The sequence below is a fragment of the Anas platyrhynchos genome, chromosome 1 (genome assembly GCF_047663525.1).
Source record: "Anas platyrhynchos isolate ZD024472 breed Pekin duck chromosome 1, IASCAAS_PekinDuck_T2T, whole genome shotgun sequence".
Lineage (NCBI taxonomy): Eukaryota > Metazoa > Chordata > Aves > Anseriformes > Anatidae > Anas > Anas platyrhynchos.
Window position 1 is genome coordinate 12121805 of NC_092587.1, and position 24770 is coordinate 12146574.

General features: G+C 35.5%; 1 protein-coding gene across 16 annotated transcripts in view; it reads left to right on the forward strand.

The window, feature by feature from the left end:
* The window catches only part of MAGI2 (membrane associated guanylate kinase, WW and PDZ domain containing 2), a 757092-nt gene that overhangs the window by 211220 nt on the left and 521102 nt on the right, over window positions 1-24770 (forward strand). For all 16 annotated transcript variants that reach the window (XM_072029149.1, XM_072029184.1, XM_072029077.1 and 13 more), the window contains exon 2: window positions 16763-16879. In XM_072029149.1, coding sequence (XP_071885250.1) covers window positions 16763-16879 — 117 coding nt within the window. The remainder of the gene's footprint in view (window positions 1-16762; window positions 16880-24770) is intronic.

The window sequence follows — 24770 nt, forward strand, 5'->3', positions numbered from 1 at the left end:
GAGAGGAGAGGAGAGGAGAGGAGAGGAGAGGAGAGGAGAGGAGAGGAGAGGAGAGGAGAGGAGAGGAGAGGAGAGGAGAGGAGAGGAGAGGAGAGGAGAGGAGAGGAGAGGAGAGGAGAGGAGAGGAGAGGAGAGGAGAGGAGAGGCTTTTTTTTTTTCTTTTTTTCTCATGTATCTATTTCAGGTATTTCACTGCTATAGAGAAATATACTCTATCCAAAGGACTAGAAACTGAAGTCAGAGACATTCAAATTAAAATTAAAGTACGATGTTTTAAGAGTAAGTCCAAATGAACTGCCAAAGAAAGAGGGGGTTCTCCATCGTTAAGCCTGTAGATCTTTATAGAAAGTGCTGTAGCAAACATAAATTAATGGGGTCACTGGCTGAAATAGTATGTCCTGCAGCATGTGGGAGTCCAGACCAAATGATCTAATATTTTTGTCTGACCTTGAACATAAAGTATTAATATATGTAATTTAAAAATAAAACTGCATGCATTTGGCCAGCTTTGAAGAGGTGTATGGTCTTTCCAAACCTGCAACCATCACATTAAAAATCTAGCATCTCAGTGTGGTGCTTTTCAATTCCCCACGTTATTTGTCTCATGTGCTTGGTTACATGTTTACAGACATACAAATTGCTCAGTGACATTTTTCTAACCCAATCATTGTTTAGGTAGCCCTTGGCAGCCTGGCTACTTTGAATCTGAAACGCTGAATAAATTCTTTATTATATCTAGTATTTTTCAGTAATATTTTTCTTTTTCGTGGTATAGCAATTGGCTGCTATCCCTAAATACAACATTTTCCCCTTGTGGTATTCTATTTTGGGCACAAATTAACACATGGATGGATAATAACAATAAAAACCTGAAAGTAGCAGTAGTATTGATTATCTCTTTGGGTACTTGTTAGGTCAAAAGATAACCTTTAAGTGTTGCCTATAGAAGAAAAGTGAAAAACAAGAGGCCTAGCATACATTAGTATAGCATGAAAAGAAAGATTTGATGACAACAGGATAAACCTAGTTGCAATGACAAATGCAGTTTATATTATTATCAAAACAACTTTAATTTATTAATGGTAGTGATTTATTCCCAGCACAAATTAATCAAATTTTGTATAATCATTATAAACTAAATTCCTCTGAACTGTTATTGAAAAAGTTGTAAATGAAATTGGAACATGATTTAGTCACTGCTTTCATCAAAACACTCAGTGAAATGTCTATATACATTATACATGGCATATTCACAGATGTTGGATGGGGAGATGTAATCTGTGGTCACTGTAAAGTTTGTTCTTCACAGTTCAGAAAGCAAATGTGGGTGCATATGCACTAGCATTCATTCTGATCAGGAATGTTCTTTTGAAGTAAATATCCCAATGGTCCCCATTTGGTCACATTTTAATTCACTCCATGGGTCAGTCTCTCTCACAGGATCTGGACTTGGTTCATTCTGGATGAGGCTCAACCAGGAAATGGCCAACGGTGTGTGATCACTCCACTCATGAGACTAGGCTAGTACAAGTACAAAATAACTCACCTAAAGTCTGGATGTTGGGTCCTCAATTGTTTTGTTCTACCACTTTGCAACCATCACACTGCACTATTTGCTAATGTAGTAGATTCTTTAGCCATTCACAAAATCATGCAGTATTAATTGTTATTTTTCAGAGGTACTAAGGCAGTATCCTCATATGTTAGTTTTCCCTTTGTTTTTCCTTGACATACAGCATTCCCTTTATTGTTGAGACATCTGCAAACAAAAAAGCCAATAACTCTACAATGACTGCTACCTTTCTGAATTAGGGTATCTGCCAGCTCTTCCTCGACAACTGAGGAATTAGTATGTCTTCTATGTGTTCCTTACGAAGAGACAGATCGTTTTTTCCTGGCACCTTTGGTCTTTTACTGATTAGGAAGATGCCTGTAGACTGTAGTACAGTAGACACTACTTTACTCAATTTTCTTTGAAATTTTTTCTCCTCCATTTGTTTTATTAAAATACTAAATATCAGAGGCCTTTGTGGAATACCTCTGAATTCACCTCATGAATAAGATCATAGCTACAGCTGAAGTCTGTCTTGAAACAGCACTCTAGCCTTTCTGATGATTTGTTCTAAGCTACAACCAGCATCATGCATTTAGAAATTTCTTGATTTGCATTTCCCTCACCTTCTCAGTTAAAACAGGAGAGTTCCTTAGCCCTAGGCACTCCCTGTCAGGAGCTCACTGTTTTGATGTAGACAGGTAGTACTGAGTCTGATTTAAATTACTCAGGCTAGCTTACTGAGATCATTAATACAAGTGTGAATACATATTTTTTTCTTCAGGATTCTTCATGTATCTATATGTCCAACATGTTTCAGCTGAAGCCTAACTCTTTGCCAAACTTCTAATATATAAAAGGTCAATAGGTAGGACATGCTGTCTATTAATATTGATCCCCAGACCACATCATCTTTTCAGATACCCACACAGTTTTTGAAGACTTCAAATAGTGTAAGTCCAATACAGTCTTTCAGTTCTTTTATCATACAAATTAGTCTACTTTTCTTGTGGTATCAATTGGCAACTCAAGGAGCTTTCCGAAAGCAGTCTTAACATTCAAAGTAAAAGTTTAGCATGTTTCTCTATGCAGTCTGGAGGAATTCCTGAAACAAAAACTCTTTATTAAAGTACAGGAATTGGTATAGTTTATTTACTGCATTCACTATGTGTAGAAAATAATTGTTTCTCCCTGTGTTATGATCCCTCCTTTTCTATACTCCTAAAGCAACACAGAGATTTGCAGAGTCCTTTAATCTAACCCTCTGGGTTCATCTCCACTATCTCTGCTCTGACTCCTAGTACTCCAAAAACTGACTGCAGACCCGCTTTGGTATAAGCTTTATTAGAGCTTAATAGCGTAGGATTACAATCCAACTTGTACCCTAGAATTGTTCTGCGTACAAGACACAAGTCCACCACTGTGTATTCCAGAAGGCCTCACAGTAGCATTTTACAATGTATAAAGGCAAAACAATTTAAGCTGACTGCTGAAGTTCTTCTGGTTCCTATCAGTCTTTATATGTGTAGAAGAGAATCGTGAGATGAACAGAAGTTTTTCTTCACCATTGCTACATAAGGATCCAACAGTCTGGCACTGTCTTCACTGTTTTACACTTTTAGACTCCTATGTTGACTGTAACCTTATAGAAACAGAAAACAGTAACTTTTTGATTAAGAACAATAAATCCATTATCTCCATTATCTCTGCATGCTAGTTTAATTGCTGGTTTAATACTATTGAGCTTTTTTGAGCTTTTTTTTTTTTTTTTTTTTTTTCAGGGATTTTCAGCAAATTGCTGTCATTTCTTATATGGTATTTTATATGATGTAGAGCTTATTTTTGGTTTATTGGGTCTGTAGCACTAAAAGAAGGAAGTGGAACTAGGAAAGTACAGACCTGATATTTTATGAGGTGTGAATCAAAATCTCAACAGAGATAGGTGGGTGAAATTATAGCTACATCCTCTTTGACAATATTCACATTTGAAATACCTTTATGGCTTTGTACCATATGCACACTGATATTGACCTTAACATCCACAGATAAAGATGGAAATGTGTAGCTATTAATCCACACCTCAGTAGCTTGCCAAATTCTTTATTGTCCCATGATTTTAGCCCACTAGTTTTCTGTTTTAATTAAGTAACAACAACTGTGAAAATGTAATAAATTCTGTATGAACAGCTGAGCATACTTCTTAACTCTAGACTGTATTGATTTCAGTCTAGTAGATCATAGCCATGGGGACAATGTGCCTGAAGGGTATATAAAGTAAACCTAGAACTCTGTCATCTCATTTTTATTTGTTGTGACACCCTCCTGCTTCTGGGGATGCAGAGTGAGCAATTTTAGTCCAGCTGTAAACCTGTGTTCTGTGGTTCGGCATACTGGGGTATCACAGAAGTGCAGCAGCGGTCTCTTCCCTGGAGGTTGAGGGCATCGTTTCTCTGCAGGCAAAGTGAGTGATCTTGCTGCAGTACCCACCATCTGCCTGCCTGGAGCTCCTGGGAACAGGAGCATTTTATTTCTTTGTTGAAACGTATTATGTAAACCCACATATTTTGCACAGTGTAATTTTGCACAATGTGCAGTGTCTCTTTTGGTCATTTGTATTTCCCAGCAGTGCTAATTAGATCAGCACAAGGGGACTCAGCTAACCAACTGAGACTGTCCCAGAATAAGCAGCTCCTTCACACACTATGCAGCTGGTCCAGTGCTCAAAAACCAAGTGCTGTCTTTTATGTTAAAGTACTGTACACAAAAGTACCCTTGATTGCTTAAGACATTTCTATATTTTCTGAGCTTAGCAACATACAGTAATTTGAAAGTGCTTATTGTCCTTCCTTTTTTTTTTTTTTTTTTTTTTTTTTTTTTTTTTTTTAATTTGAAAAATCAAACCTGGTTTTGTAGCTTTTTGAGAACAAGGTAATTTGAAACTCCTTTGTCTTTGTGCACTGGGATTCTGCTATTGTTGACTGATACAGAGACATTAGTTCATGCTGTCCATTGTCCCTGCATACATGTAGAAGAGAAGAATGGCATTGCTGTTTCATAGAAAACAGTGAGCAGTAAGTACAAAGAAATAATTTGCTTGGTCATCCACAAATCTCTCTGTTGTATCTTTGGTGTTTTTTCTTTCTGTGTGTGTATGTGTGTGTTTTTCCTTGTATTTTATCCTGCTGTTTTTTTCTCTACATATGAAAACAGGAGGTATTGTAGGAATTGTATTCTAAGTGAGTGAGTCAGAGGCAGTTAGAGAGGATGTCGGCCCTGCCCTATTGCAGGAGCTAGAGCATCCAGGATCTGGTGTCAGGTGTTTTATTTCTTCTTTTATCTTGCCAAAATGTTTGCCAGAGACAGATTGCTAAGCATAAAAGCCCAGAGCTTGATACAGAACAGTATTTCCTCTTAGCTGAAATGCCCTGTAGGAGGAGGACTTTGGGCAAGTCCAGAAGAGCCCACGAGGATGATCAGAGGGCTGGAGCATCTCTCTTATGATAACAGGCTGAGAGAACTGGGGATGTTCAGCCTGGAGAAGAGAAGGCTGTGTGGAGAGCCTTCTCTTGCAGCCTTTCAGCACTTAAAGGGGCCTTATGAAAAAGATGGAAACAACAAATTTTTATTTGGGCAGATATTTATAGGACAAAGGGAGATGGTTTTAAACTAAAAGGGGAAACTTAGATTAGATGTTAGGAGTAAATTCCTCGCTGTAAGTGTGATGAAGCACTGGAAGAGGTTGCCCAGAGAAGCTGAGGATGCCCCATTCTTGGAAGTGCCCAAGGTCAGATTGAATGGAGCTTTGGGCAACCTGGTCTGGTAGGAGGTTGGAACTGGGTGATCTTTAAAGTACCTTCCAACCCAAACCACTCTATGATTCTATGAATATTGTAGGATTTAATTAATTTGTAAGTAAGAAAAATATCAAAGAAAGTTGTAGTGGAATTCTGTAGCAAACCCAGTGCACAGTGTTATACAATACTAGTAAGGACTCAACAACTTCATTTTAATTTTTCATATTGCAGTGTGACTCGATGTTTTACCAAAACTTACACTGCTTTGATTGTACTTTTCCTGCACATCTTTGAAACTTGACTAGTGCAATGGATTATGTCAGAAAATACTTTGATTGGGCTTTATATTAAGGTAACAGCATCTGTCAAGGTCTCGTGCTACAATAGCTAATAAGTTTGTCACAATAAAAAGATGCTTAACTGACAAACTAGTGCTTTTTGAACCTTCCTTCAAAACCATACAACCCCTTGGTTTATTTGGATCTTTTCTTTCTTTCTCAAACTCAGACTTATTCTTTATGTCATTCTTGTAATTACTAGTATTAATTGTTAATTAATCTTGAAAGATTATTAATTGCGCTATAAGACTGCACAATGAATGGTGAGGCTTTAGATGTCTTCAAGAAAGAAAATAAGACTACCTGTGACTTGTTCTCCAGACATTTTTAAAAGTGGATGCTTAGTTTGTAATAGATTATTACGGCTATATCTAGCTTTATATATATATATCTATATATATATATAGATATATATATATTAGTTTTGTAGTGAAATTACATACTATTTCCCATATATATATATGTATTAATATATAAAATTATTTTTTCCTGACAGTTCTCTATGTAATATTTAAGCATCCTGGATGCCTTAGGGGATTGGACACTCCAGGCAGGGAAAGAAAACGGCATTTTGGTTAAAGGCTCTAATTCACAAGCCAGTGTGAAATTAAAATCCTGAATAATATATAGCCTTAGAAATATGTATGCTGTACTTTTAACAGGATTAAAACTGCAGCTCTAAATACTATGTCCAGTGTTCCACTGCTTGTCTAGTTATTTCAAGATGGTATCACTATGGATTTCAAGCTGAAAGGTGCATCACACAGAAATTAAACAGAGGGGACCTTGTTAGTTAATTGTTCTGAGCACTTCCATGTGTATAAAGCAGGAGGACACCTTCTCAGCCTTATGATTATTTACATGTTTTATGTTGTCTTTATTTCTCATTACCGAAAAAATAGCTATAAAGCACCTCCCATTATAATCTTTTTAGTGTATTACTCTTGATATGAACGCCATGAAACTTGATTCAGGAAACCAGATTTCTGGGTGAAGGATACACACCTTATAACATATGTATATGTTATCATATATATATATATATATATATATATGTGCAATTCAGTTTCAGTGATTAACAATAATTTTTTGAACCCTGCTTTCAAAGTTCAGTTAATCTATTGCAAATTGAGTTTGCACTTTGTAAGTATCATGAGTATAAAGTCTGCAAAATGGTGTTCTGCTATTTATGCAACAAGCTATTAGAAAACCAGGAAATAATGCATTATGACAGTGATTTTTCTCAGTACATTATGGGTTCAGACTGAGATGCTGTAAAGGCTAAAAATCTGGGCACCTATGACTCAGATACTAACTTAAATCACACTTTTAAACTATTATTAGAACTCAAAATTGTACCCTCTGTGAGCTTGCTTTCCTCATAAATTGTGTGTTACTGGGATTTACCCAGAGTAATCTTTCTCTTTTAAAAATGTCAGCACACCATTCACAGCCTATTAATATGGCAATATTATTTCCAGAAATAAGGAAAATAAGTCTCTATCTCAAGCAATTAAAATTATATAGCTATAATTTAAGTAGAATGTCTTTCATATAATTCAGGTCTGGCAAAACTATGTCACTATTCCAATCCAGTTTTTCACATTTTATTCAAATAATTGTCAAACCTCAAAGTTCTACCAGAAGAACATTTGTGTCCCTAGTAGATGAACTGCCATCTTACTGCTGTATGCATAGAAAAGAGGAGTATTAACCAGAACAGTAACTTTTCCATTAAAGATGAAAAGCTGTCTGCTTGTAAAAGGAGATGGTTTTACCTGTCACAAAGAAAGAACAGGAAAATATTTCTCCATAGTAAGACAATCCTGGAACACATTCTTGTTCTACTTTTGCTTGAATAATGAAACCTGTAAAATATGATTCTGCGACATTCTTGATGAAGTAAGACCAATGATGTATCTGTGTAGCTCTCAGTACAGTTTTTTAGGAGGAAGCAGCCCAGAAAGGAGCCCAGAGAGGACTTTAGAGGCTCTGGATTTGTAGAACAGATGTGGCTTTGGGTAGACATAAGTGCAGGTTGTTGGTTCCTGAGAACTGTCTGAACATGTCTGCAAGTATTCTGAGCATTAGAGTTGCTCCTCCACCAGATGACACCAAGAGAGGCATCAGGGTTTCTCTGTTAGCTTACTTGCCTTTACAGCACTGAGAATTAAGCTGACACAATAAGGCATAATTTGTACCCAGTCAGAATGAACGAGCACACATATCACCATTATTATATATCAGAGATTAATGCTGCCTTTGAGCTTTTCCAGAGAAGGCAATTTGTAAGTGTATTTTTCTAACAAGCATGTCGGTAAGCAGCACACAGAGAGAAGCATTTTGTCTGTTAGTTTTCCAAATATATGCATGTTTAAGTTAATATTCTGGTATTGTTTGATTAAAAAAATAAAATTCTTACATCTTTATGACTTCTTGTTCCTTTGATTAACTTGTCTATCGGGCATTTGTGGCTAATGTGGATTTTCCTAGAATTCAAAACAACTTCCTGGCAATATATCCAGCCCAAATAACAATATAAATGTTTTTTTCTGAAGCTAAAAGAAACCTTATTAGTCCTATTCAAATAGTTTTTGTATGCTATAGTCAATCTCTGGTTAAGCTTATTCTGTGAGTTTTCAGCTTTATGCGCCATCAATTTTCAGAGAAGTTTTGTCTTTAGAAGAGTATCAGTAAGATGCTTTATTTCCCTACTACAACTTTTCTTGTTGCAGTCAATTCAGAGCTTTCTATCACTTTCTTTGGGATCTGTATGTGGAAGTTAGGTTGCATAACAGTGGTTGTAAAATGATTCAAGCCCCTTTGAGGTACCCTTTGTCCGAATAAAAAGATATGACTGAGAGCTTCTGACTACCGGGTAGAAAGTAGGAACTATTTGAAGAATTTTGTATATGTGTTCAAATTTCAAGACGAGAAGTGTATCCTGGGCTCTGACAAGCTGACAGTGTCATTTTTGACATTCTCACTTTGTAAGTAAATGCATAATCCCTTACAATGTAGTGTTTGTCAAAAACATCTGTAGAGATAATTATTTTTCTTGTAGTAAATCTTGTAGGAACAATTACAGCCTTTTAAATATCTCAATAGAAATTAATGTTTATGTGTAAGTTATCAGTCAAATCAACGATATACTGGAGGCACCTACAAACATCTCTGTTCCATAATTAGGAAGTGTTGCTTTAGAGAATTTCAAAAACAGAGTAAATGGCAGTTCATTTCCAGACAGCCTTTGCAGAGAAGCAGTAGCAGCATTCTAACATTTTTTTAAAACTCTGTTTATATACCTACTGACTAGAAAATGGAAGAAAAATCATTAGTCTTATGAAAGTAAATGCCCAAATGCCCAAACTGTCCTCTCAGTAGCATGAATTATAACTTGATTTTTTTATTATTTTTTTATTATTATTTTTTGCCAACCAGTTATATCATGGTGTTTCCCAGATACTCCAGTCAAGAACTGCAAAGTACCTCTACATAGCAGAGCTACAAAATGGTTTTACTTTTTAAATGGCAGTTCTCTGAGGTTAAAGTCAATGTTGTATGCAGACTCTGAAAGATGCTGCAACTGGTTTTTAAACAATGGAAGCCTGTTTCTGTAGCCATGACTGGAGAGCTACTATTTTAATAAGAGCTGAAGGTCACTAATCTGAGACAAGGTACAAAATGTAGATGCTTTTGGCTCAGCTGGCATAGTCTCCCACTGACACAGTCTCCCAGCATTGTGGAAGCCACGTTTTTGCTTCTGGCATAGTGCAAACTTACAGTTCAAGTCTTATATTTCAAATATTGGCTTAAGGTTAGCCACAAAACAAAGAAAGTAATTCCACACAAGATATACTTTCACATTATTCCAAGGGTCACTCTACCCCTGGCCTTCACCTGTTGCTACTGTGGGGTGTCCCACTGATGTAGTCCTTACTCAGACTGCCCCAGTAGCACCTGCCTGAGGATGGGTGTCAGAGGGCATTGAACCAAAACCAGGTTGTCCTTAGGCAGTGACAATACTTCCATCCTCAGCAAGGCAGAAAGTTAAGTTAGGTCAGAGGGTATTAAAACCTCAGCTCGTCTCTTAGTCCAGGAAGAGCAGGAGGAGCACATCTCCTGCAGACATTAGGGAATTGCATACTTGTATATAGACATACATCCATATCTAAGTGCTAAGGGACATGTTGTAGAGAAAATTATTCATTGCTTGGCTAGATTTAATTGTTTTATTAATACACTCTATATTCTGTACCATCCCTATTCAATTTGTCCTACAAGGATATCAAATCCTTAAATTTGAAATGCTAGGAGGGGCTATAAAAGGTGAAATCTAAGGATGGAAATGTCGGGGGGGGGGGGGGGGGGGAGGCGGGGCGGGGAGAGTTGGGGCACAGAATATATGTAAGTGATATATAATACAAAAGATCAATAAGAAAAGAAAAAAGTAATATCAATACAATAAAGAGAAAATGAAAGGCTAAAAAATAGTAGGCTATTAAAAGAGAAGGCCATTTCCCAATTAATAAACTAAATCTCATTGTCTTTCATCATATATGATACATAGAGAGCCCCATGATCTATTATTTTCCAAAGTCTTTACTCTTTAGATTTACATAGATCTCCAGTAAAGGATCATGAAATTGAATTTATTGGTGTAGTTCCAAGTATGAAAGAAAATAATTTTTTTCCTGAGAAGTCTAATTTTCCTTTTAAAATTTCCGCTTGTTTATTTTTCCCACTTTATCTTACTACATGTTTCACGGTGATGATAGCTCACCCTGATGCTTTGAGACTTGCCAGATAAGATGTCTCATGGCAGACTTGGCTGAAGGTAGTAGTGGAAGACAGACAGAAATTCAAAGAGCCACAGAGTTTAATGTAGAGGTAGAAAAGCTTTAAAGATTAAAATGTACAATCTTTAGCTAATGACTAGAATGTAATACATACTTCTTGTAATTTACTAAAGTGTTGTACTGTTTTCAGAATATTGTTATAGAGGTTATATACTTTACCTGGAAACCTGATGTAACTAACAGGGTTGAATATACAATGAGAAGTGAAGTACCAAAATTCATATTTATACTCCTCTGAGTACTAGGTAGGTTTGTTGAGAATATTTTCCTTTAAATAATAGGCTTAGCTGCAGGCTGCATTTTAATAACCAATCCTTATAAAATCCAATCCAAAGTTTTTGTTATTACTTTGGAATATTCATAATGATTTTATTTCTTTTGTTACTGTTAAAAAAATAATAAAACAAATTGTTTCATACTAGTTCTGAAATGTTATATGCATGACATCTGTATTGATCATGTACTCAGTAGGACTTTTTTTTTAAATGTTTGTAGTACAAACACCAGCAATTCATATTAAGTGTTAATCATCAGTTCTCCTTTAATTAATACTTTCTTATGGATATTCTTTTGATGTTTATTGCTACGAAATATCATTCAACTAATGAAAAAATGTCTAGTGAGCATGTTTTATCTCTTGTTCACACAGTTATGGGTTAGGTGGAGCTCTCAGGAGAAGAGGACATTACTCTTCTCCTGAGAGGACCATCTGGGGAAAAAGCTTTGAGAGAAGAGGAAATGTGACAGTTGATGTTTTTTTTTTAATTTAAAATATTTTCAATTACTTTGACAGTGAGAAGGCAGTAATGTTTTGGAGCCCTGGCTGACATGGACTTTCTCTCTGCTGTGTACTGCCAGTCCTCCACCGCTGCTGAAGTTTGCTTTGCTGCATTTAATTGCAAACAAAACAACTAATGTTTTACTGATTTCTTTTTTTTCTTTTTTTTTTCTTATACAAGCCTCAAGTGGTGGGGGTCTGGAGAAAAGGACTGGAGGAGGAACCATAGGTCACTTCAGGTTAGGCCTTACATGCCAGAATGAAAACACCATAGAATTTTTTGTAGGTACGTGGGTAAGATGTCACTGAATTGACGGAGATGACTTAAAGAAGTTGCTGAAAGATGATTTCAGGTATTCTGAATTCTCACTGGACCATTTCCAAAAATATTCAGAAATGAGCAATTAAGCCATATACACAGCTTTTTTATTCATGATGGTCTTGATTTTCTTTATAGAGCCGTGACAGGGTCACAAAAAAATACGTCTTGCAGCCACTGTCATGGACTTTTTTATCTCATCAGTAGAGAAAAGAACAAATAAACTAGATATTCCTGTTTAAAGTCCTTTAGGCTAATAAATACAGAAATCATTTGGGCTAATGATAATTAGTAATTTGGGCCAATGATTGAAAGGTCAGTTGGATCATCTGTGAATGAAAGAGAAGTTAATCTGGCATGCACCAAACTATGTCTTTTACTGAAGAGGTATAGAAAAAAGTCATCAGATGTCCAGGGAGGCACATCACAGTATTAATCTAAAGTTCCAGATTACACCTGAATTTGGGGGTTATTTGAATCAGTTAGTCCTGCTCAAACTGGTGAAAGGCTATTAAGCCAGAGCTTTTGACCTGGCCAAATATAGGTGTCCCATATTTACAGTCAGAATTCGGAGCTTGTTGAAAATAAGGGGAGACATGGATTCATGCAAGTAGGGCTAAAGAAGGTAGTTTATACTAAAAAAAATATGTTTGTCCATTTTTGCAAGGTACATGCCCTAAATAATTTCCTTTATTTTTCTCAGACACAGGTCATGTACAGTTGCTAATCTAGATATGAGAGGTTTACTTACTCATAGATTTTTCAAACCAGAAGTATTTATAGAACCCAGGGAAGCTGAAATATTTTCAAGACAAATTATTCTTGGTTGAGATGTAAAACAAACAAACAAACAAACAAACAAAAAACAATGTAGCGGACCAGGTTTGGGGAATTCACTAAAATGTTATAAGAAGAGATGAGAAGATGAGAAAACAGTAATAGGTGAATATTGTTGCGGAGTTATAACCATAAAAATTGTGTTAAGTATAAGAAATAAAATATTGAGAGGTGACATTGTGGGAACAACAAGAGGGATGTTCATGTTTTGCAAGCAGTCTGTCACTGAAAAATAAAATACGAGAGTATACTCCATCTGAAGCATCCATGGTACACCAAATGGAAAGTTACAAACAAAACTAAACGAAACAAACTTCCTGCAATATTTAGGGCTAGAGAAAATTATAGCCCTCCTTACATTTATCTCTGTCATTTTCTCAGAAATGGTAATTACCTTGTTCAGTTTTGAATCTTTTAATGAGCTATGAACTGTTCAATATCCTTTTGTATGCATGTTTTTTATTGTATTTCTTTTTCGATTGGGCTTTGCTGCTAAATTTTGAGAAGGGAAGGAAACTTGACATTAATATATTAAAACTATAAAAAGATATACTTTACTCGTTAAATTCATGAGTAAAATATGCAAACAGAGCATTTTTCAGTTCAACCAAGTGGTATCTACTTTTATAAACTGTGGAGTCAAATTCATTCTTGGTTATGAGTTTGCCGTCATGATTGGTATCTGCACCTAAAACATACATTATGAAAGAAATCATTACTGGAAGTATTTAATTCACATCCTATATTTCCTAGCTAGCAAAGCAATGGGATTCATTGGAGTGAATGAAACTGAAGCCTCAAGCCAGGAAAAAGAAAAAAAACACCCTGCATAGCTGCAAGCTGGTGAATGCTTGTTGCGTAGTTATCAGCCTCCTCCTGTGGCAGCAGCCAAAGAACATTTTTAATTATGGTCTCTGGACTGGGTTTTTAAAGCTTGTGCTGTGTAATACCGCTGACATACGATAGTGCTTCCTTTCACTGTCACACACAGCAAGCAGGATGCAGCCTTTGTAAACTCCTTGTTTCTGGGCTCTTTCTTGTGAGCTGTTGTTGAGCTGCCTTAGGGTTGGTGGTATGGCACTATGGGCACCTCTCTGAGGGCCCACTGTGGGCCTCAGCGAATAACAGAAAAACACAGGTTGAGGTTCATGCCTGGACTTTTTCAACATCTCAGTGGTTTTAAATGTACTGTGAAAAAAGAAAATCGAAAAAAGAGAAAGTTGAATTTTCCAGAAACCATGTCAGTCCTGGGTATCTGACACTTGTCTAAATGGATTGCAAATGGATTGCCCCACTAAATAGTGGAGTGGTGTTACTTTCTGCAAAAACAGTGACCGCTGTTTTCTGACTGCTTCTCTTTCTTCAACTTATTGATAATATCACTAAATTTCATTTTTCCTGTGAAAGTGAACCAACTAATATGATTTTCAATCTGTTGTTTCAATCTTTTGAAGGACATAATTCTATTATTTTTCCTCCTCCTGACATGTTATTTTTGATTTCTCTATTCTGTAACACGAGATCTAGTTCACTGCTGTTATATCAAGGCTGTTTTGCATTCTTGTGAATCACTATAGTTTCTTAGGGCCCCAAACTACAGACGTTACATTTTCTTCTGCTTGTACTTTAAAAGGATCAGGCTGCTCAAAAGTTCCTGTCCAGCATTATAAATATCTGGAAAGCACATCTGGAGTCAAATCAGGTATTCTTTTGACAAGCATCTGGTAAAGTAACAAAGATTTTTAGGGAAGAAAAGCATAAAAGTGACAACTGGGAGAATGAATTAAAAATATTTCATCTGCTGTTCAGGACTCTGGAGCTATTTTGTTTTTAATATTTTCCAATATTTCATATTTTTTTTTCCAATTTTTCATATTTTTTAAAATTCATTGTTATACCAGATTCAACAAAAGGGTAGCTTATGCCTAAAGAACTGAAAAATGTCAATTAGGTGAGAAAACAATGAGTTTTGAAGAAGGAAATTTGTCAATAGTACATGTGCTGTCCATAGTTAATCTGACTGCTCTTTAAAATAGACTCTGCTCCTGGTAGAGTATATACCCAGATAATGAGAATGATTGCATACATTTCACTTCTGCTACGAAGCTGGCAAGGTTTTTGTTTGATTGTTTGTTTTTCCTCTCCTGCATGATGTTCAAGTCTTACTCTTGTTACAAACTTTTGCATTTTAATGTGTGTGTAACCAAAACAAGGTTGTAGACACCTCCTCTTGTAAATGTAAGCTTTTATAATCGGGTTTGGAATAAGCATTTAGGCAAAAATATCAGGTGACTCTTTATGAAGTGCTTAGGAGGTTTTAGTGCATTTGTTAACACATGGTGAAGTAAATGTCTGTGTCTGAAACAAAATAAGAAATCACTTAGAGGGTCAGAAATCTATGTAGACTCCTAAACTTACTTATGTCATAAGTGGAATGATTCAGGTTTATGTCAGCGGGCAGGCTACAGCTGTTGTTCTTGAGCTGGCATTTTCTCAGGCTGCCAGAAAGCATCTGCATCACTGGGCATGTTCTGTATATTAGAGCAAGAAGAGCAAGAGCTGCAGGACCTTTACTCTCTGCAGCCGATCAGAAAGGACAGCAAAATCCAATCAGGAGCAGAATGCTTTCTGCAGCCTCCTCTAGCCTTCACCTCCACTGAAATCTTGTTAAAAAAAGAGCAGGAGTAAGGATAGTCTGGTCTGCAAAGACAGCTCATTGCGAGAAAAAGTGCTAGGGATACCAAAGTAGTGGACTAAGTGGCTCAGCCTGGATCCTGGAACAACAGAGATCTGTATGAGGGTTCTCAGCATCTGGGAACCAGGCACACAGGTATTTCTTTGTGTCTATTATGAGTGCAGGATTATTATTATTATTATTTTTGTATTTCTCTTTTTTTTTTTTTCTTTTCTTTTCTTTCCTTTCCTTTTTTTTTTTTTTATTTTATTTTTTTATTTTATTACGAAAGTCTGCTGCTTTTTGCCTTGAGCTAAGGATGATGGAAATTATTTATAAGCTTTTTATAAACCTGGTACAAAAGGTTTTGAAGTTATTGACAAAGAGCAACAATAATAAGATTATGGACTTGTAATTGAGAGATAAATAGGAATAGCTGCAAGGAGAAATATATTTTAATTTATAATCATTTGTGCTCTTCAGTGACTTTCAAATAATTTGGTGGGAATATTATTTGTTCCTTTTTACAGGAAAATCTTTAGAGAGTCCAAGTCAATAAGACATTTGGCAGGTGTTTCAATAGCAAATGCCATTTTAAAAAGTACTTTAAGGTTGAATTTATGAAGCAACAAGTTAGAGAGCTATCTGATTGCAATTTCTCATCTTGGTAATACATGTCAGAACTGTGTTGTAATGATTTCCCATACTTTTCTTATGTCAATATTTCAGAGAAGGAAGAAATGCAATTATTTATAGAATTTTTCCCATAATTATAAATATCATCCATACTCCAGGTTAAAAGAAATGGAGAGGAAATATATCATGAAATATTTATTAATCTTATATTATACAAATATATATGCCTTTAACAGTGGACTGAGACACACCAGTCATTAGCTAAACAATACTTTAAGTTGTTTTCTTCTGAATTTATGGTAAAAATGGTAAATACTGGGTTTTAAACTCAATTTTTTTTTCCACATTAGTTTGCAGTGCTATCCTAAGATGTTATATTACTACTGACTCTTTTCAGTGGTAGAAATAAAATATGTACCCTTGTTTGCTATGGTGTCTTTTTCATATGTGAGCACTATTAGAAATAAATAGCACAAAAGATTTTATCATAATTTGTATGGTCATTAATTACAGTTAATAACTAGTTTAATTGCATTTTATTCTGGTTAGACTTGTATTGAAATCACTGAACACTGCAGAGATGTTTTAAACAACATTTTTTGGTTTACTAAATGGGTAGAAAATTGGTCCATGGTCACAGGGAACATAATACCTAATAATGTATTATACAGATATATATGCATGTTATATAGTAATAATGTTACCAGTTTGTGCAGGAAAAAAACGACACCTCATCATGTATTTTCTGAACTGTACAGATTTAGCCAATTATCATTAGCTGTTTTTAACCTTTACAATAATCAATACTAAATAATATTATACCAACTACCAGTCTTAACTAGAGAACTTTTGTGCTTCTGTCATCTACCTTGACAGAAACATGAAGGAAAATGAGAGACCAAGACTTTACAAGTGATTATTTTTTCAACACAATATACTTTTAAATCATCTTTTCATTTTTCTTGTCCTTGACAGGTGGCATCGTTGATAAGGACCTTCGTCACTACCTCAATTTACGGTTCCAGAAAGGTTCGGTGGACCATGAGCTCCAGCAGATCATAAGAGACAATCTCTACCTCCGCACAGTGCCATGTGAGTATGGTGGAGATGAACAAGTGTATTTTCTTAGTGGCAACAGACTGTCTGAATTAATGCTGCTGAGGCCATTTGCAAAGTGCTGAGAGGTGGACTGTAGATGAAGCAGTCTCCCTGTAAATAGATTAATGGCTTGGTTCGTGTCTTCTGTGCTATCGCTGTGGAACTGAACAGTCTAATTCTGAATTAATTTCTGAAACTGCATGGTGTTTTCAAAGTTGGAGCTCTCATAAACGGTGACTGTAGAAGAATAATACTTTTCTTCTGCAGTTTTAGAAAGCACAAATTTAAAGAAAAAAATAAAAAAAGAACTTTTCTGGGGTGGTTAAATTGATGTCCAACAGAGAGAGTTTGATCTGCATCGTATTTCACCATAATACTTTACTGAATGGTACTATGGAGTTTAGAAAGCAAAAAGGCAACAGGGAAAAAAAAAAAAGTAGGAAATGTTGTAGTTGAAGTGCAGCAGGCATGGCAATGAAAGTTCAGAATGTGCATATGTGTTAGTTCTGTTGTTGTGTGAGTGAATTGTATCTATAAAATATTCTGAAACTTCTAGCATCATATAGCTATTGAAAGTTTTCACCTATATCTGCAGTAGACATGACATTAAAGCAGAGTAATATAAGCCATGTCAGACCATCAGAGCCATGCCTTTCAGAACAGATCCACTTGGTGGACATTTGATATATCATTTGTGATGGAATTAAGTTCTGGAATTCTTCCCTCATAAAACAGTTGCTTGGTAGACTAAAATAAAATAAAATAAAATAAAATAAAATAAAATAAAATAAAATAAAATAAAATAATAAAATGGTGCTTCTGTTTAAAGCAGACCTATTCTGGCAAAGAAAAGGAGCACCTTTGAATTTGTAGGCAACTTCACAACATACTTCTGAATGCTACATTCTTTCATTACAGCAAAGAATGGAGCTTTAAAGTACCAAAAAAGAAGCTCACTTCTGTTTTCTTTTGAAAGCTGAAGACAGATAAATGCAATGTCTTAATTTGAAGGGTTTCATTCATCCCTGATTAGAAAGGAACATGGGTAAAAAATAAAGAGTGATTACCTGTAGATTACCTGTACACAGAAAATCAAAAACATTATATCTCTGTGACATTTGTGGTGAATTAGGTTTGTCTGAAGGTGTTAAGAAACATCAGACCTGAAATGCAGAGGCAAGTACAAAGACATTTTGAGATTAAATTCCTCTTCTTAAGATGCCTGGGTGTTCATTAGCATAAAAGTATACTTACTGTAGTCCTGCCACACGCTTCTTAATGCTGGAGATCCAGATTTAAACAAAGGAAAAACCAACAATATTGCAAGTTTTGCACATGAGTAACAGATACTGTGTATGGGCAGTAGGGCATGATACCCTGTTTGTTTGTTTGTTTATCTTAATCAAGGCAATAATAAAATGTTCTCATTGGTCAAGTGAAATATAGTACCAGCAGGAACAAATTTATCATTCAAACAGGAGCACTGCAACCACAAAGACCACAATTTGAAACTTATGAATGCTCCAGACTACCACTCCTTTCTGCTGTGGTTTATTCATTTTCTGTGTCATCATATATATGGTTAGATTCTTGAATCATTATCATATTATATTTTGAGCAGTTTTAAGAAAGAACCAGATTTTCAAAAATTGTAGAGTGACGTGGATGACAGCTTCAGAATCTTGAGGTAAGCAGGTATGTTCTTGGATGGAGTGGAAGAATCTTTTCGATAGGGGTGAAAGAATAAATAGTGCTCAGGAAAAAATGACATACTGTCTTTGAAATTTTCTTGAAAATCCTATAGAAATGGCTGCATTCTGAGAAAAAGAAATTAACAAAAGAAGACAGGGTGATTTATGGCTTGCTAAAGCAGCTTCCATAATCAAGTGAGTGAAAAGGACACCCTCACACAGATACACAGATTGTAACTCATATTTCCCTTCAATCATTATTGAGAAGAATCTTTTTTTAATGCAATTTTATTCTGTCTCCAACATTCCTGTTTCAGAGGGAAAATAATCAAAACTTTTCATTTTTTTTTCCATATAAATTAGCTAATTTCTGAATTGTGAACTTACTTTTCAAGGATGCTAGTATTCAAAATTTTGTCCTTTGGGCAGTCTTTGTTTTTTGGCAGTCCTTTGTTTTGGAAGCTCTCTACATTGGGTGAGAGTAATGGTTCTGAACACTGTACTTAACAACTGGTAGGGAGATTTCTCTAGTATGCAGCAGTAGTATTTACGTGACTATAACATTGCCCACAAGTTCACTGAATAATGAGACTAACCACATGCTCATTACAAATCTTGCATCAAATGTTGACACAGCAAAAGCAGCCTTCAGTTGTTCAATTTCTTGTGCAGAAAAATATATAGAGGGCCAACTGCAGATAATGCAGCCTTTTATTTCCAATGACAGGTTGTAACATAAACAGAACAAATCTGAAAAATAGGTGACAACCTTTTCCCTTTAAAAACACACCTACAATCTTTCCTCAGTTATTGAGGTATAATTGCCAGTGAAACCAGAAGAATGTTTGTAAGAGAGTCCTTGACCTTAAGTTTTTACTGTTCTTTGCTTTTTGTTAAGATTGACAGCACTGGCCCTAGCAATACAGTGGGCATGACCACTGATTGCTCAGCCATAGGCTTTCCAGGTCAGACTAAGACATCTTTCACTTACATAAAATGAATGTTTTCTGTGAAACTAGGAAGCAGAGAATCAAATCCATAGCTGTTTTAAATCAAGATAAGCCAAATATACTTAGATCAGGTAAAATGGTATTTACTAGATAAGAATTTGAATTTTAAATTATATTTTACCCTGTGTGCATCAAAGGGTAGATGGGCAAGGAATGCAAGATATGAGAATAATGTATCAGTTCTGCCCTCTGGAACTGGCCCCTATGGATGGGATGAACTGCTTGGTTTTGTGTTCCTTGCCTTTCTCTATTTTTAGTATTGTGGTGCTGCTTTCTACAAAATTAGAAATGACCATGTAACCCTAAGAGTCAAATAGTGCCTTCCATAAGTGGCTGCAGTTCACAGTGCCATATGAAATTGATTTTCACCGCATTGTCAACAAGAATTACACACATATATTCCAGGGCAGAACGTGTGATTGCATTTGCAGCAGTTGAGATGCAGCTGTTAACTAGCTCTGTCCCCAGAGCTGTGTGACAGCAGTAATGAAACTGATACATAAACAAGAAAATGAAGAAAAAGTTCTGTTAATTTGAAGCTGAGTTAGAAAAGCAATAAAGAGGCAAGGTCAAGAAACTGAAACTTTTTTTTAAAGACACAGTATGACAAATAATATACAAGGAAATATGAATGCTTTAGAGAACAGACAGTGATCTTCTATCAAGGTAGAGCACTTGTTTTAATTCATGCAGGGGTGGACTTCTGGTTGAGAAAACAAAAATAATACAGATAAGAAGTATGATGAAGATCTCAGAGGAAAGCAAAGGAAAATAAAAGGCAGTTCTAGGAGAAAGAAAAGTTCACAGCTCTCTATATCCAAAAAAACTGACTGAAGTTTGTCTCATGCATTTTCTTCTCCTCTTTCAGTTGTATGGGTTTTAAGCATAGGTTTCATACCCTAAATTTATTCATAAGTTTTTTAGGAGCACTGACTACTGAACTGTACTACAATACAGAAAAATATTAATGGTAAGATATGGTAGTTGTTAAATACAAGCAAGAATATTTGAATTTCTGACAAAATTTCACCAAGAGAAAGGCCACAAAACACATCTAAGACTGTGAGTGTTACAGGCAGACAAGAATTTTGTCATGCTGAACCTTGTGCTTGGTAGTACTGTAATTAAACTGCAATTGTTATGTCGACAAGCACCTTTCTAGTCTTACTGAAAGAAAAGGATTCAAACTTCATGTCATAACAAGAATGAAACTTTTAGGATAATATATGACAGGAAGAAAGGTTTGGTAGTGACCGTCATGGTCATTCCTGTCTCCTTTGATACGTCCTTCCAAGAAATTGCAAATTTCACTTTCTTAAGTGCTTGCAAAATAGCAGAGCTGTGGTTGAAAGTAGTCAGTATGCTTCCCTCCCAGACAGGAAATATGAAATGATAGTGGAAGAAATACTATTAAACAGCACTGTAAAAAGTCAAACAATGACAAACTGATTTGTATAAGTGAAAAATCATCTATTAATTTGAAGAGATTACCACTGATATATCCTCTGGGATATAACATCAGAACAGTAGTAATTGGAGTTGCTCAAAGGAAATACTCTATCCCACTGCACTGATTCACACCAGTGGAGGTTGCAGCCCAGGAGCTGGGCCATGTTTCAAAAGTGATAATAAAAAAAAAAAAAAAAAAAAAAAAAAGGAGGGGAGGGAGAGGAATGTGGATGAAGACGTTTCCTTTCTAGTACTTACATTTAGAAAAACAGTGATGAAAATTTGAAAGAAATTGGTGTGCAGTGCTGGCTTATTGCACTGGATAACAGTATTACTATTAGCACAGAAGTCTTGTAGGAAGGATGGATTATATATTATTTTAAAAATTTGTCAGCTATGTAGGAAAAAAGGTTCAGTTTGTGACTCAGCCACATTCTGTCTGTGAGTGACCACGGGCAAGAAATACAGTCATTATGTGCTGCAGTTGAACTATGATATATGAAATATGATAATAATTCTTCCCTTTGCTTAGTCTGCCTATTGGCATTATGATTGCTCTCTGTTAGGTGAATATGGGCAACTCACTGAACTGCAAATTTGGAACCTATGAACACTTAATAATATCCATCCTTTCTCCGGTGATTTCTTATTTTTATCTATCTTCTTTATATAACTAGATTCTTAGGTCATTATTATATTACATTGTGAATGACTTTAAATAAGAGCCACATTTTCAAGCATAATTTTATTCTATTCTATTCTAATGTAATCTAGTCTATGTATAAATACATTTAACCTACATGCTGAAGTATTGTCTATGTACTATTTAAATGTTATACATTACAAAGCTCTTCTGTTTATTGTCTAGTCAGCTTCCCAGAAGATAAAGTGTATGCAGTGAAATATTTTGTTTTGGCTGGACTTGCTTTTGTGTGTCATACATGGGAAAGGTAGTGCCATTAGTGTTTTTTTGTTTTGTTTTGTTTTGTTTTTTAGAGAGGTACTGAAGACAATAAAATTTGTTTCTAATTGGAACAGAAAGTGCTCCAGGGTGATAAGGACACAGCCTTGGGGAAATTCACTCCACACTTTCAACCTTTGATAAAGCTTCTTCTCCACAACAATCATTGGCTTCCACTCTGGCAGAGAGGTTCATTGCATTAGGAGACTGAAGTCATTCATAGTCATGGGTAGAAATCAGAAGAAGCAAGGAACCTCTGGTTTTGTATGTACTACAGTATGCTGAAGCTTTCCTCCCCTGCCCCTCTTCACTGGCACTGGACCTCATAGATGTTATCATAGAATTAAATTTTGATTTTATATTAGTTACTATAGAAAGGGGCTAACAATAATAGGTAAATATTGAAGGAAATCCCAATTGCATACCAGGGTTTTCATCTAAAGTTTCTGACTTCAGAGCAGATGAAAGAGTGGCACTAGTGAAGTGGGCAACAAACATGTATTGCGTGAGGGAACAGACAATTCAGGAGCTGTGTTTGTAGTTATGCTGCTCTAAATAAGGATGTGAGCTATATTTGACTGATCTATATTGACCTTTCAAATTTCATTTTTAAAATACTTTGTCTTCTAAAAAGTATATAGCCAAGAACAAAGGGAAATGTGTTAAACAGACTTGCTGGTGGTTTTGTATATTTCCTTATAAATTGTCAAAAGCATCTTTTTTTTTTTTTTTTTTTTCAGTGTCAAAGTATCTTTCAAGAGTGGAAATTCAGTGTACAGCTTTGTTCTAAAAATAAAAAAAAAAAATTAGGAAGTCCAGATATTATCTGTTAAAAGATCTGCTACTTTGACGTCATGTGGATCTATTCTTAGGATAAAATAACCTGTGCTTAGCACACCAGACTGACAAGAAATGCCCACATGACTGGAAATAATAGTACCTAACTTTAATGACTACTTTATTCTTTCAGACAAGTGTTAGCTATTGCTTAGTCTTGACTTTGATGGCTCAGAATAGAGCATTGCAGAGCTCTAGGGAAACGTTCTTGTTGTGTATCTACCAGAACACACCGCCAAGGTGTATTTTATGCAGAATCATTGGTATATTCAGCCTTTTTTGTTTCTCAAGCAAAATTAAACCAAATCAGGTAATTACATAAGATGAGGGCCTCACTGTGCTATATGAAGTACAGCCACGGGTACCAGATGACTATGAAGAGGTCACTGCTTCAAATAACTGACAGCCTAAATAGAGGAGGCAAAGAACAGTTGACAGATACACCCACAGCACAGAAAGTGCCTGAACTGACTTCCACAAGATGGAGCATTGGTTAAACCCCATGGACCTTCCTTTCTTTTCCACTACTACGTGTAACATCTTTCCCAATTACCACCTAGAAATGCACACAGTACACTGACCTGTTCCTCTAAAGACACAGGCAATGTATGGTTATAAGTGATTGACTTATGTGTCATGTTTTGACTTTTCTGTGTGAATTTATTGCTGGTTTTGTCTGCTTCAGATCAGATGTTGTACTATAACAGTACTGCACTGCCTTGCAGCCAGCAGGCATGAAGCATTGCTCTGGCTCAGACTGTGTTCAGGCTGTGGGCACTGCATTGTCATCAGTAGGAAGCATTGTTAGAAAAGAGACCCCCCTCCCAATAAAAAAGTATATATATAAAAATATAGTGAATTATGATTTTATCTTAATTAAGATCTAGTGTAAACAGATGCCCAAACTTTATCTACAAATTGCATGGTTTCAATTGTGTGAAAACAATGAACTTTTTGGTAGTCATGAAAGATAAAACACACATTAGTTTTGTCACCTTTGCTCAGGAATTTCACAGTTCCTCTTATTGAAGACAGCAACTCTCAGCTATTCAGTGACTCATTCGTCTGTTTTAAATACTTGCCTCAAAACAAGAGGTATTGAAATATATATATATATATTTATATATATATGAGAAGGAGATGAAGTGTGTCAGATGTAAATGTAGTATGAAGTGAAAATAGATAAAATAAACAGCAGTAATTGTGTACTGATTAAGATACTACAGTTTGAATGTCCCATCAAAGTTTCTATTAAGACATTAGGATATTTGCATTGGCTGTACAGTTACAACAGCTTATGTTTCTCAGAGTTATTTGCACCCACATCACATCTGTAGGAAAATGTCTGCTAATTCTGCCCTTCACTCCCATTCTTCCCATCCTTAAATTTCCTCCTTTTTTTTTTTCTTCCTTAAACAGCTTACTTTTCTCTCCCATTTTAAAAATAAAACTATCTGAAATCAGTAACTTTTGTGTACCGTAGTGCCAATACAAATTATTTGTATAACAGGTAATCTGATGCGCTGTCAACTAAGGAGTTGATAATAATACCACAGAAGTCACTAGAAGATTTCAAAGAAAACAAGAAAACAAGTTCTGAAACTGCAAAACCTGACCATTTTAAAGCAGTTTTCCTACAAAAGAAAACAATTGGAGTTCTATTATATTATTAGTTCCATTTAATTAGTTCCATTCTATTATATTGTATTAGTTCCATATATCTTCCTCAAATGATGTTAACCAGCATAGGATTTAAAGACTAATGTTTCTGGCAAGCAGCTCAGGTTGCTAATCATATCTGTATGTAATTATTTATGTTATATAACAGATATGTTATATATGTTGACATGTTGAATACTAGATAAGACGTTTATTTACAGTATTTGTGCTGATTGCCCCAAAGAATCCACTTTTATTTTCGAGGAGCCCTTCTAGTG